This window comes from Leguminivora glycinivorella, chromosome 5 (genome assembly GCF_023078275.1).
Source record: "Leguminivora glycinivorella isolate SPB_JAAS2020 chromosome 5, LegGlyc_1.1, whole genome shotgun sequence".
In the NCBI taxonomy this organism is placed as follows: Eukaryota; Metazoa; Arthropoda; class Insecta; order Lepidoptera; family Tortricidae; genus Leguminivora; species Leguminivora glycinivorella.
Window position 1 is genome coordinate 69,155 of NC_062975.1, and position 12,515 is coordinate 81,669.

The 12,515-nt window shown below is 38.6% G+C and overlaps 1 protein-coding gene across 1 annotated transcript in view; it reads right to left on the reverse strand.

Annotated features, from left to right (window-relative positions):
- Nucleotides 1-12,515, reverse strand: part of LOC125226414 (basic proline-rich protein-like) — a 15,078-nt gene continuing 2,563 nt past the window's right edge. Inside the window, exons 3-6 of the mRNA XM_048130395.1 lie at nucleotides 4,771-4,888; nucleotides 4,453-4,517; nucleotides 1,398-1,476; nucleotides 1-1,127 (exon numbers count right to left, since the gene is read on the reverse strand). Of these exons, the coding sequence (XP_047986352.1) occupies nucleotides 939-1,127; nucleotides 1,398-1,476; nucleotides 4,453-4,517; nucleotides 4,771-4,888 (451 nt within the window). The 3' untranslated portion in view covers nucleotides 1-938. The remainder of the gene's footprint in view (nucleotides 1,128-1,397; nucleotides 1,477-4,452; nucleotides 4,518-4,770; nucleotides 4,889-12,515) is intronic.

Sequence of the window (12,515 nt, forward strand, 5' to 3'; positions counted from 1 at the left end):
CTCGTCTCTGTCTACTGCTAGTTGAGAATGTACGAGTGTATGGATATTGATATAATTTTATTGATACGTGTATAAATGACACGGATTTTTTCGATAATAATTTTAAAATATTCGTTAGTATCTTCATGATTTAATTAAAATTCATCGGATTATTTTTGTAATTTTTAAATATTTATAGAAAAAGAAACGTGTAGGTGTAGGTAGGTATTATACTATATAGATATTGAAGGGGAAGACATGCAGTACATTAAAACATTTCAACTAGATAAAATATAGAATTTTCACGCTATAGGAAATATTTAAAATGATAGTTTATTAAAACAGTTGTTCTGCTAGTTAACGGACTGAAAGCTAGTTAGAGTGGAATCTGTTAAAGGTACTAATTCATACTTGAGTACATTTTGTATAAGTCATGTGGAACCGTCGTGAACGTCTGCGACGGTCGTACCTCAAAGGAAGCTTTTTGTATCAGTTTTGCTAATTAGAATCGCCTTTTGTAGGTATAGATAATTAATTTTATAAATAATGTGAGGGCCGCATACTGGTTTTTCGATACAGATTTTTTGACTTCTGATGCCGTAGCCGAATGGCATTTCTACGACGCGAAACGAAAACGATACGCCGCGAAAGGTAGTCTGGCTCCGTCGCGCCAATACGCACGAGCGATAGAGATAGATATCTACGAGTGTTTCGTTTCGTGAGCGTTCGTGCCATTCGGCTACGCACCCTGGGCATTCGTTCATATGATTTTTTTACTTTCGGTATTACCGGTTCAGATACAGGCCGGTCGGTCAAGTTTAGATCTCTCCGGTTGCAGTTCTATAGTTTCCATTTTGAAAATTATCGGTTCGGAGAACAAATTTCGATAGTGTTTATTTTAAAAAGTGAACGGTCGGGAAGACATCTCCGGTGGCCGGGTGGGGGTGGGGGCGCCGCGGTCAGGAGGGCGGGGGGTGGTGGGGGTGGGGGCGCGGGCGGCGCGCGGCGGCGAGGGAGTAGGTCTCGGGCACGAAGGTGGGCGGGCACTGCAGGTGCGGGTACTGCACCGTGCGCCACGCCCAGCCGCCGCGCGGGGGCGGGGGGCCCGCTCCCGTCCCCACCGGCGCCGGCGGCGTGCCCGGCGACTCCTGCAACCGAGGGACATGCCTCACTACACGCGGTCGCTGTGTGTCCAGCCTAGCGCCCGAGTGGTCGCGTGCGAGACTTGTAATAATAATTAATGACCGACTGCGACAAGGAAATATGACCCCGAACATGATCACTGGATTCGCACTTGCTACGACTCGACTTGGTGGCGGGAACGATCGACAGCAAACATGTGTTGTACCTAGTTCAAAAGTAAATTTTCTACGAAATCATACCTAATAATAGTGTTATGTACTCGTCGGAATAATTACCTGTCTCGAAGTGTCTCTTGACGCACTGCGACCGAACATGAGCCGCAGCCGCGACACGCCCGCGCCCGGCACCGGCGCGCTGCAACACACAACAAATATGTCGCTCCGCCATCATATTCACCACCACAATACTTCACTGTAAAGTCTCAACGATTAACAAATAAACAATCTCTCAATAGATAAAAAAAAATAGAACAAACGACTGGGAAACGGCCGACAGGCAAGCCCAGGTACCGATGAATCGATGAGGTCCAGAAAGGCCTGTGTGGCCTTCACAACGACGGATTGGCATCAAATGTGACAGGCCACACTCACACTACTACTCCTAGCCATACTACATAAGTGGCGGCACACTATAATTCAGGCAGGCAAACATGGTCGCGTGATAAATGATAAATCATCAGGCCGTCTCTATCACAATTCAATTCAATTCAATTTCAATTCAAAATATCTTTATTCATGTACGCCTAGTTACAAGCTCTTATGAATAGTTCATTACATATATATTATGATCTTAATCTAACCTAATTATCAGAGCAATTTATTGTTGTAATTATTGTTCATAATAATATTGAGTCTATAATATAAATACAATTTCATATAAAAATAATCGTTTAACAAAAAATATATAATTAGGTATATATAAAAATACATGTCTAGAATATTTCTAGGAAAAATCCAATGTCCAAAAAAATACAATATTAATTTCATCAACAATAATAATAATAAAAAACGTAAAAATAAGAAACCATTTCGAATAACAATTAATCCCACGTTGTTTTATCATTCATGTAGTCTTGTGTTGTATAATAAGCTTTGGAAATGAGTACACGTGATTCTTAAATTTATTAATTGACAAGTCAGTAATATGATTCGGAAGTTTATTATAAAATCGAACACAATTACCCATGAATGATTTTTTAATTTTACAGAGCCGTGTGAAGGGCACCGCGAGTTTATGTTTATTTCTAGTATTTATATTATGTACATCACAGTTTTTCTTAAAATTACAAATGTTTTTATGTACATACATAATATTCTCATAAATATATTGACAATGCACTGTCATTATATTAATGTCCTTAAACTTATCTCTAAGCGAGTCTCTATGGTTCATTTTATATATTGCTCGAATAGCCCTCTTCTGCAGAATAAATATGGTATTTATCTCTGAAGCACTGCCCCAAAGTAAAATACCATATGACATAATGCTGTGAAAGTAACTAAAATAAACTAATCGAGCTGTTTTCACGTCTGTTAACTGACGGATCTTGCTCACTGCAAAAGCTGCAGAACTAAGTCTATTCGAGAGGTTAACAATATGGGGACCCCACTGAAGTTTAGAATCTAAAGTTATACCAAGAAAAACTGTACTATCTACCAGTTCCAATTCCTCATCCTTCACAACGACACTTGTTTGCTCATTCCTTACGTTACTATTAGTGACAAATTTAATACATTTAGTCTTTTTTTCATTTAATAATAAATTATTAGCATTGAACCAGTTCACTACTTTAGAGATAGCATTGTTTACATCACTGTGAGCTTGTAGCTGTCGTTTGAGTTTGAAAATAAGTGAGGTGTCGTCTGCAAACAATACTATATCATGGTGGGTCTTTACAAGGAATGGCAAGTCATTTATGTAGATAAGGAACAGGAAAGGCCCCAATATTGATCCCTGTGGTACACCCATAGAGACCAATGACCCAGTTGATCTCTGTCCATTGACATCTACCCTTTGTATTCTACCATTTAAGTAGGACTTGAGTAAATTTAGTGCTGATCCTCTAACTCCATAATAATGTAGTTTCCTGATCAATGTTTCATGACAAACACAGTCGAAGGCCTTAGATAAATCACAAAAGATACCTAAAGCATCTTGTGACTCCTCCCAGGCATCGAAAATATGCTTAATTAGCTCAACACCAGCATCGGTTGTCGAGCGACCCCGTGTGAAGCCAAATTGCTTATTATGCATTAAATTATTAACGTTAAAATGTCGTACTAATTGAGAAAGAACTAATTTTTCAAATATTTTACTGAAAGTTGGCAGCACAGATATTGGTCTAAAGTTAGTGGGGTCAGAGTGGCTGCCAGATTTAAATAAAGGAGTTATTTTGCTATGTTTCATTAGATCAGGAAACTCGCCACAGTCAACACTTTTGTTGAATATAACTGCTAAGTCAGGCGCTACAATCTCAACTAAGGATTTTACGGCATGGACGGAGACCCCCCAGAGGTCACTAGTTTTTTTGACATTAATTGATTTAAATGCCTTTACTATATCTGAGGTACAAACATGTTCAAAATAAAGGTCTCTACAACACTCAGGAACGTTTTCCTCTAATAATGTGACGGCAGATAAGGGTGATGAATTTAAATCCTTAGTTGTGAATGCTGGTATCTCGGTGAAAAATTTTTCGAACTCTGTTGCTACTTCGAAATTGGAATCTATAATTTTGTTATCAATATTCAGTTTAATATCTTTTACTGCATGTTTCGAGCGACCAGTTTCCACATTAATTACTTTCCACGTTGCTTTAATAATGTCAGAGCTATTTTTTATTTTATTACTAAGATAATTTCGCTTAGCGATATGACAATCTATCTTGAACTTCTTCGAATATTGCTTAACATGTTCTTTAAATTCATCACTCGTATTAAACCGCCGTTCTTCATACAAGGCATACAATGCACGTCTTCGTTGATGTAACTCTGCAGTAGCCCACTCACTAAAAACTGATGCACCACTAACTACGACCGATTTTGAAGTAAATATTGCATTATAATGTTGCAGAAAAGTGTGAAAGAATGAATTATACATACTATTAGGACTCATATCGGAAGTGCGATAGAGACGGCCCGATGTTTTATGTTTATCGCGCGACCATGCTATCGGTACAGAGCACAATAACCTGTATTCAGTAACATCGACTTCTCTTTAAGTCCCCCACATCACATGGCGACCCTGCCAGTGTGGCGGGCGCCAGTAAAGGATTTAAAGTGTGGCCTGTCAAGACTTTTGTTAAGCATATTGATTGTAGAAGATAGTTACCTGTCGGGGGTGAGGGGCGCGGGCGAGGTCTGCAGCGGAGCCACGCGGCGCGCGCCGCTCGGGCCCTGACACACAATTACACCATTCAAACCAAAATAGATACAAGGAAAATCCAACAAACCGCAGGCTACCGACTTGGTATCGCATGGATCTCACAACTTATTAGACGAACTGAGTTGTGAGTATTGGTTTTTAACAAATTTTGTTTTTAATGGGATATTTTATATTTTTGAAGTCATTTATAAAAATATGAGGTATAGCAGGTGCAGTTAGCAGTTATTGACACTTTTTTATTAGCATAGTCGTTAGGAAAAGTACCTTGTCGTGTCTGGTGGGGGTGACGTCGTGCGGCGGGTCCCGCGCGGCGGGCGGCGAGGGCCGGCGCATGCGCTCGCCGCCCGGAGGCTTCTCTTCTGTGTACACTATCTTCTCATACCTAAAATAATAGCCAAAGTCAATTTGCTAACCAAATACAATAGACAGTAAAAGAAACCCTACCCTACAGGGTTAAGTGTAAGTAAGAGCGCGTTTCGTTCGAACGAAAGCATGTTCACTTGACTCTGTAAAACCGGTTTGCGCCCGGTTTTACAGAGTCAAGTGATATTGTCTTCGGTTACCGCGATAGTTACTCATGAAATAAAACTATGGAAACGGATTAAATCGCGTATAATGAATTTAAAATACTGTAGTGTAGGTATACTATGTATAGTTATGTACGTAGCTGATAAGTTATATATAAGGACCAATTACTCATGTATGAGAGTAGTATTAAATCATCATTTAATCTAAACAGTCGTTTCCACTCTACTCCGAACCCTCACCTTACATGGCGACCCTGCCATATACGGTGTCGCGCGTGCGGTCAGTCACCGATCGGTATTGAGAGCGCAGTTCATTACCATGTTAACATAGCTCAAGTGGACAATTAGAACAAAAGTAAATAACGTGATGTTTTTTCTCGCGGTTAAGGTTTTCTGATTTAAAAAGGTTCACTATGGGGGCTACAAAATCAAAAGAAGAGGTAATTATTGCACAAACTGCGGCCGGAGGTGACAATAAGGCTTCTGCGAGCACCGACGAACTTCGATTCCACGCAAGTGTCACTAATATTATCTTGGGCATATTGTTCGTCATAATCGTCATCGGAGGAGGCTACGCCCTGTACAGAAGGTGTAAGAAAACCTACAAAAAATGGATGCGCCAGGAGGTCGCTCTAGCTGAGCTGCAGCGTGCTGCTCGTACGGCTCCGATAAGTGTTTGATTGAAGTGTTAACGGAAATTGTGTAATGTGCGTTTCGTTTTTTTTTGGTGCCAGTGTTTCAACGGACAGTAAATGAACTATTACTACGAGTAAGTGATACAGTGAACAAACATTTCGCGTGAAGTAAGTTAAGGACAATAATGTGACGTCAATGTAAGTTAAAATAGGTATGTATTAAATTAGGTACTTAGATATAATTTTGTGATGGCAGATGAATTATTGAAATGTTACAACGAGTTAATTGTCATAAAAAAATATTTAGTTAAAAAAGGGAAATCAAGGTTTGAGGGTAACATAACAAAAAATCAACTGTCAAAAGTGAATGATATTATAAATAGGTGTAACGTTATTATCTCCCAATTTTCCCAGTTAAAGGACGTAAACTCAGGAGTTATCGAGGAGACCAATAAATTGTACATTAAAATTACTACTCTGCATAAAGAAATTTTAGAATTATGTTCAAAGCCTGAGGTAGAGGAAAATACGAGTACCAGTAGCGATAGCGAATATAGTGAATGTGACACCATGGAGTTCGATTTAAAGTCAGCTTGTAGTCTTATACCTCTCATGGATGGTACTGAGGAAACAACAAAGAGATTGATCGATGCTGTTGATATGTATTCGGGTATGTTGAACGAGATAGGCAAAAAGTCGCTTATTACATTTGTGTTAAAAGGAAGGTTATCTGAAAGTGCGAAACTGCGTGTGTCAGCTACTTATTTGACCGTAGAGCAACTTATAAGTGATTTGCGTAACTCGCTTTTACCTAAAAAGTCTTTTACAGCAATCCATTCCCGGCTTCAGAATATAAGTCAGGGTTGGCGTAGTATAGATCAGTATGGATCCGAGATAGAAAAACTTTTTTCAGAGTTAACTATAACTCAGGCAGAAGGTAACTCGGCGAGTTATGATGTGTTAAAGCCGTTGAACGAAAAAATGTGTATTAAAAAGTTCACAGATGGTTTGAAGGACCCAAGGCTCAGCACTATCATTGCAGCGCGTAACTTCAGCAGCCTGAAGGACGCGATACAGGCAGCGCAGGACGAAGAAGTATCGAGACCGACAACGTCCAGCCAGCCGGAGATCATGGGTATGTACCGCTCACATAACTCTTTTAACAGGTACCACAGAGGATTCGCTCACAACTCGCACAGAGGTCATCGTTATCGTAATCAAAGGGGTCCGCGACAGTTTTCTTATGGTCGATATGCTCAATCCCAAACCGCGCAAGGAAACTCGCGAGGAGGTGGCCGTGGAAACAAATCACGAGGCAGGCCGGCACGAGGGGGTTCGTATTTCGGGTCCCGTGCCCGAGGGGTCAACGCTCGTGGCAGCCTGCACGTGATATCGCACAGCGAGAATGGCTCGACCGGTCATCACCCGAGTGCACCAAATACGGAATCGCTGAATCATTTTTTTCGAGACTGATGTCATTTACACGTGCAATGATTTAAATAGAGCAACCTTAAATATAGGAAAAACCGCTTATAACTGGTTATTGGATACGGGAGCATCTTTGTGCGCGATAAAGTATGAAATTATACAAAATTGGGACATTCCGTTCCATGATAAGAAAATATATGTCACAGGCATAGGCGGACAAGTCACATCTAACGGATATGTTATATTGAAATTAAATTACAACGGTTGCGAATTCGAACATTCATTTTTTGTTTTTAAAAATTTATCATGTAACGCGGATGGTATTTTAGGGCAGGATTTCTTTGGAAAACATAAAGCAAATATTAATTTTGAAACAAACACGTTACGACTATTATCACGACATGGACAAGTAGTTAACATAGATTTTAGAAGCTCATCAGAAATGGTAAATAGTTACCTTACTATACCCGCGCGTAGTGAAATCATACATTACATGGATACTAGTATTACGGAGGATTTTGTAGTAAATAGTCAGGAATTATGCGACGGAATATACGTTGCGAGTGCTATAGTCAAACCGATTCAAGGTAAAATACCCATTAAAATATTAAACACAAGGGATAGTGACGTAAATTTAAGCCGTTTCACAATTAATAAGAGTAGATTGAGTGATTTCTTTATTTGTGAATTTAGCAAGCCAACTATGAACGCCGAAAGGGTAAAATCGTTGTTTTCTGCATTAGATTTGAGTAAATTAAACGAAGAGGAACAGAAATCAATTGAGAATATATGCGCAAAATATCCGGATGTGTTTTTCCTACCGGGCGATAAATTAACCACTACAATGCTTTACAACCAGACGATAGAATTAAAACCGGGTAGTTCACCAGTTTATGTCAAACCTTACAGATTGCCACACTCGCAAAAGGCTGAAATTGATAGGCAAATTAAAGGAATGCTAGATGATGGAATAATTGAAGAGGCAAGAAGTGCGTGGTCGAGTCCGTTATTATTGGTTCCTAAAAAGTTAGATGCTTCAAAACAAAAGAAATGGCGCGTGGTCATCGACTATAGAAAGTTAAATAATCAAATTAAAGATGATAAATTCCCACTTCCAAATATAACTGAGGTTTTAGACTCCTTATCAGGTTCTATATATTTTTCGCATCTAGACTTATATCAAGGATTTTATCAAATAAATTTAGATAAATCAAGCCGACCATTCACAGCATTTCAAACAAGTAAAAATCAATATCAAATGACCAGACTTCCCCAAGGCTGTAAAACTTCACCTAACGCTTTTTCACGCATGATGACTGTGGCCATGTCAGGCCTCAATTATGAGCAGTGTTTGGTATATCAGGATGATGTAGTTGTTTTCGGAAGAAGTTTAGCCATACACAATCAAAATTTATTAGACGTTTTCAGTAGATTAAGGAAAGAAAATTTAAAGCTTAACCCTGCCAAGAGTCAATTTTTACGAAAAGAAATATTATATTTGGGTCATGTTGTTTCAGAAAAGGGCATTTTGCCAGATCCCGAAAAAACCAAAGTTCTAAATAATTATCCGACTCCTCAGACAGCTGACGAAGTTAAACGTTTCGTGGCATTTGCAAGTTACTATCGTAAATTTATTGTCAATTTCGCAGATAAAGCTTATCCACTCAATAAATTGTGTTGTAAAGATGTACCATTTATATGGACCCAAGAGTGTGAACAGTCATTTCAAACATTAAAATCTGCACTAGTTAAACCACCGGTACTGCAATATCCAAATTTTTCGGCAGAAAACCAATTTCTTTTACAATGTGATGCATCAGGAAAAGCTTTAGGTTCAGTTTTGTGTAACGGTGATGGTCGACCAGTCGCTTACGCTAGTCGAAGTCTTAACAAGGCAGAATTAAATTACCCTACAGTTGAAAAAGAGTTATTAGCGTTAGTATGGAGCATTCGCTACTTTAGACCTTATTTATATGGTAGAAAGTTTAAAGTACAAACGGACCACCGACCACTAGTGTATTTGTTTACTATGAGAGACCCTACCAGTAGGTTATTAAAGTTCCGTTTACAATTGGAGGAGTATAACTTTACAGTTGAATACTTAAAAGGTTCTCAGAATTCCGTGGCAGACGCTCTGTCTCGCATAAATATTACGTCAGAGGATTTGAAAAAAATGAATGAGCAAGTTATAAATGTGATGACACGAGCGCAAAGACGAAAGATCGAGAGTATGCAAGGTACAGACAGTACAAGTTCTTCGGTTCTTAATATACCTACTAATTCGAGGCTTGATCACCCAAGAATTGTGGATATCATTAAAAAACCGGAAAATTTTACTGAGTTGTGTATTACTTCATGTAGAGATTATAAAAAAAATATGAGAGAGAATTTCGTAAAAGAGACGTCTAAATATTTTAATTACGTGCCCAGAACATCGTGTATTTATTTTAATCCAACATCTCAATCGCTAATATCGCGAGCCGAATTAGCGAGAGATTTGGATGCAATTTGCAAGAAAATAAATATAAAAGAATTATGCGTCATAAGAAATGAATTCAATAAAGATTTTATTGCGGGCTTAATACAAGAAATAAATAGCTATGACGTTTGGTCCGGACCACGAATATGTGTGTTAAGTAATGTACAAAGAATAAATGATTTACATGATAGACGCGTAATAATTAATGACTTTCACCTACTCCCCACAAGTGGCCACGCGGGGATTAGGAGGATGTCTAATAACATAAAAAAGCACTATTATTGGCCTAGTATGGAAAAAGACATACGAGATTTTGTATCAAAATGCACCCAATGTCAAAAACAAAAATATTGCGCACCAACTAAACAGCCGATGGAAATAACAACTACAGCCAATAGCGCGTTAGAAAAGATTTATTTAGACACAGTAGGACCCTTGCCAAAAGATGAACATGGTTATTGTTACGTGCTAACTCTACAGTGTGAACTGTCAAAGTTTGTGGAAGCGTATCCTTTACGTTCCAAAGATACAGTTACTGTAGCTCGATCATTTGTTGAGAACTTTGTACTGCGGTATGGAATTCCATTGGAAATAGCCACTGATCGAGGAACCGAGTTCATCAGTAACACGATGAAAGAGGTATGTGATTTATTAAAAATTACTCATTTACCCTCCACAGCGTATCACCATGAGTCAATCGGTGCTCTAGAGAATTCGCATAAAACCATGGGAGCTTATTTAAGAATACAATGCGAAAATAAACCGAATTCTTGGAGTGACTGGTTGCCTTACTGGTGCAAATCAAATCAAAATCAAAATAATTTATTCAGCAAATAGGCCAACAGGGGCACTTTTACACGTCACATGTACATAGGTATTTAAAAAAATATTTAAAATTGAGTTGAAATTACAATTGATACCATTATATACTAATTCTAAGTTCTAACTAAAGTTAACTCTATACAATTAATTAGAGATGTAGAAGGTCTCTAAATGTCGAATTACAACCAAGAACTACACTAAATTTTAATATAAAAAGTACAAATACAAAAAAAAAAGTCTAAAATTACTTTAGAGGTGCAAATGACTCTAAATGTCACAACTAAAAATAAAATGTATATCTACTTAATCTAATTCTCCTTAGAGATGTATATGGTCTCCATGAGTCAAAATCATATATTTAAAATATTCACTAAAAGAAAGGAAACAAACGACAACCGAACAAAGTGTCCTAATTTAATAAAAATTAGAATTAAAGTTACTTAGTTATAACAGCCCCAGTAAGCTTAAACAGACCGGTCTTCACAGACGGCACCCGTTCACGAGTATGACGCGTATCTCAGCCATCGCCTCCTCAACCTTTATTCGGGAAGGTGGCGACCCGATCAACGACGCCACCGAAGCAAAGACTTTTAAGTGTGCATGACATGTTCAAGCTGCCAGGCTAAATTAAATATTCAAATAATAAAACATAGCTGTAAGACACTATATTCTGTGCTCGTATGTTACAAAGGAAGGAAATATAGATTTATACAATAAAATTAAAGTAAGATAAACATTAAACACATAATCTTGGAGATGTATAAGGTCTCCAAGTGTCCACAACTAAACTTAAATAAAAACAATATAATCAGACGAGAATATGTTCTCATACGTCAATTGAACACTAGTATGCTTAATTACACAATGCAGAGAAAATGAAAAAATATATACGACTTCATTCATCTATTGACAAGCAACCACCTTAAAGGCATCCCTATCATCTATAAAATCCTTCACAGTGTAGTACGCCTTACATAACAACAAACGCTTAATGCGTGCCTTAAATTTGTCAAATGGCAAATCCACTATATCGGTTGGTACTTTGTTATAAAAACGTGTACAGTTCCCGACGAAAGACGTACCAACCTTACGGAGACGGTGGGCGGTCACAGCAAGTTTATGTTTGTTCCTTGTGTTATAGTTATGGATGTCACTGTTAAGCTTGAATTCGTGGATATTTTTCCGAACATACATAATATTTTCGTATATGTATTGAGAGGCAACGGTAAGAATGTTCACCTCTTTGAATTTTTCTCTTAAAGATGCTCGACCGCCCAATCCGTAGATTGAACGGACTGCTCGTTTTTGCAGCACAAAAATAGCCTGAATGTCTGCAGCTTTTCCCCATAACAGGATCCCATATGACATAACACTGTGGAAGTAGCTAAAGTATACCAGCCTGGCCGTCTCTACGTTTGTTAGTTGTCTGATTCGCCTTACTGCGTAAGCTGCAGAACTAAGTTTGCCAGCTAAAGTGGCTATATGTGCATGCCATTGCAGTTTTGAATCCAAAGTGACTCCAAGGAAAACCGTTCGATCTTCAAATTCCAGCGTTTCACCTTTCATTTGGATCTTACTGTTATTTACCTGCTTAACGTTCGGAAGCGCAAATCTGATGCACTTGGTTTTCTTGGCGTTTAGAAGTAAGTTATTCACCGTAAACCAGTCTGTTATGCTAGACAGTGCATCGTTGATGTTATCGAAGCTGCTTTCCTTTCTGTCAACTTTGAATATAAGAGAAGTGTCGTCAGCAAATAACACTATATCATGTTTATCTTGCACTAGTTTCGGTAGATCATTAATGTATACTAAGAACAGGAAGGGACCGAGAATTGAACCTTGAGGCACTCCAAGTGCTACCGGTGAACCTGCTGATTGAGTCCCATTGATAACAACTCGCTGAGTTCTGTCGGAAAGGTACGATGAAACAAGGTCAAGGGCAGCAGCTTTAACCCCATAGTGGCTCAATTTTCTCTTTAAATTCTCGTGATCAACGCAATCAAAGGCCTTTGATAGATCACAGAAAATTCCAACAGCATCTTGAGCTCTTTCCCAGGCGTCAAAGATGTGTTTTAGAAGTACCACACCGGCATCAGTAGTTGAACGACCTCTGGTAAA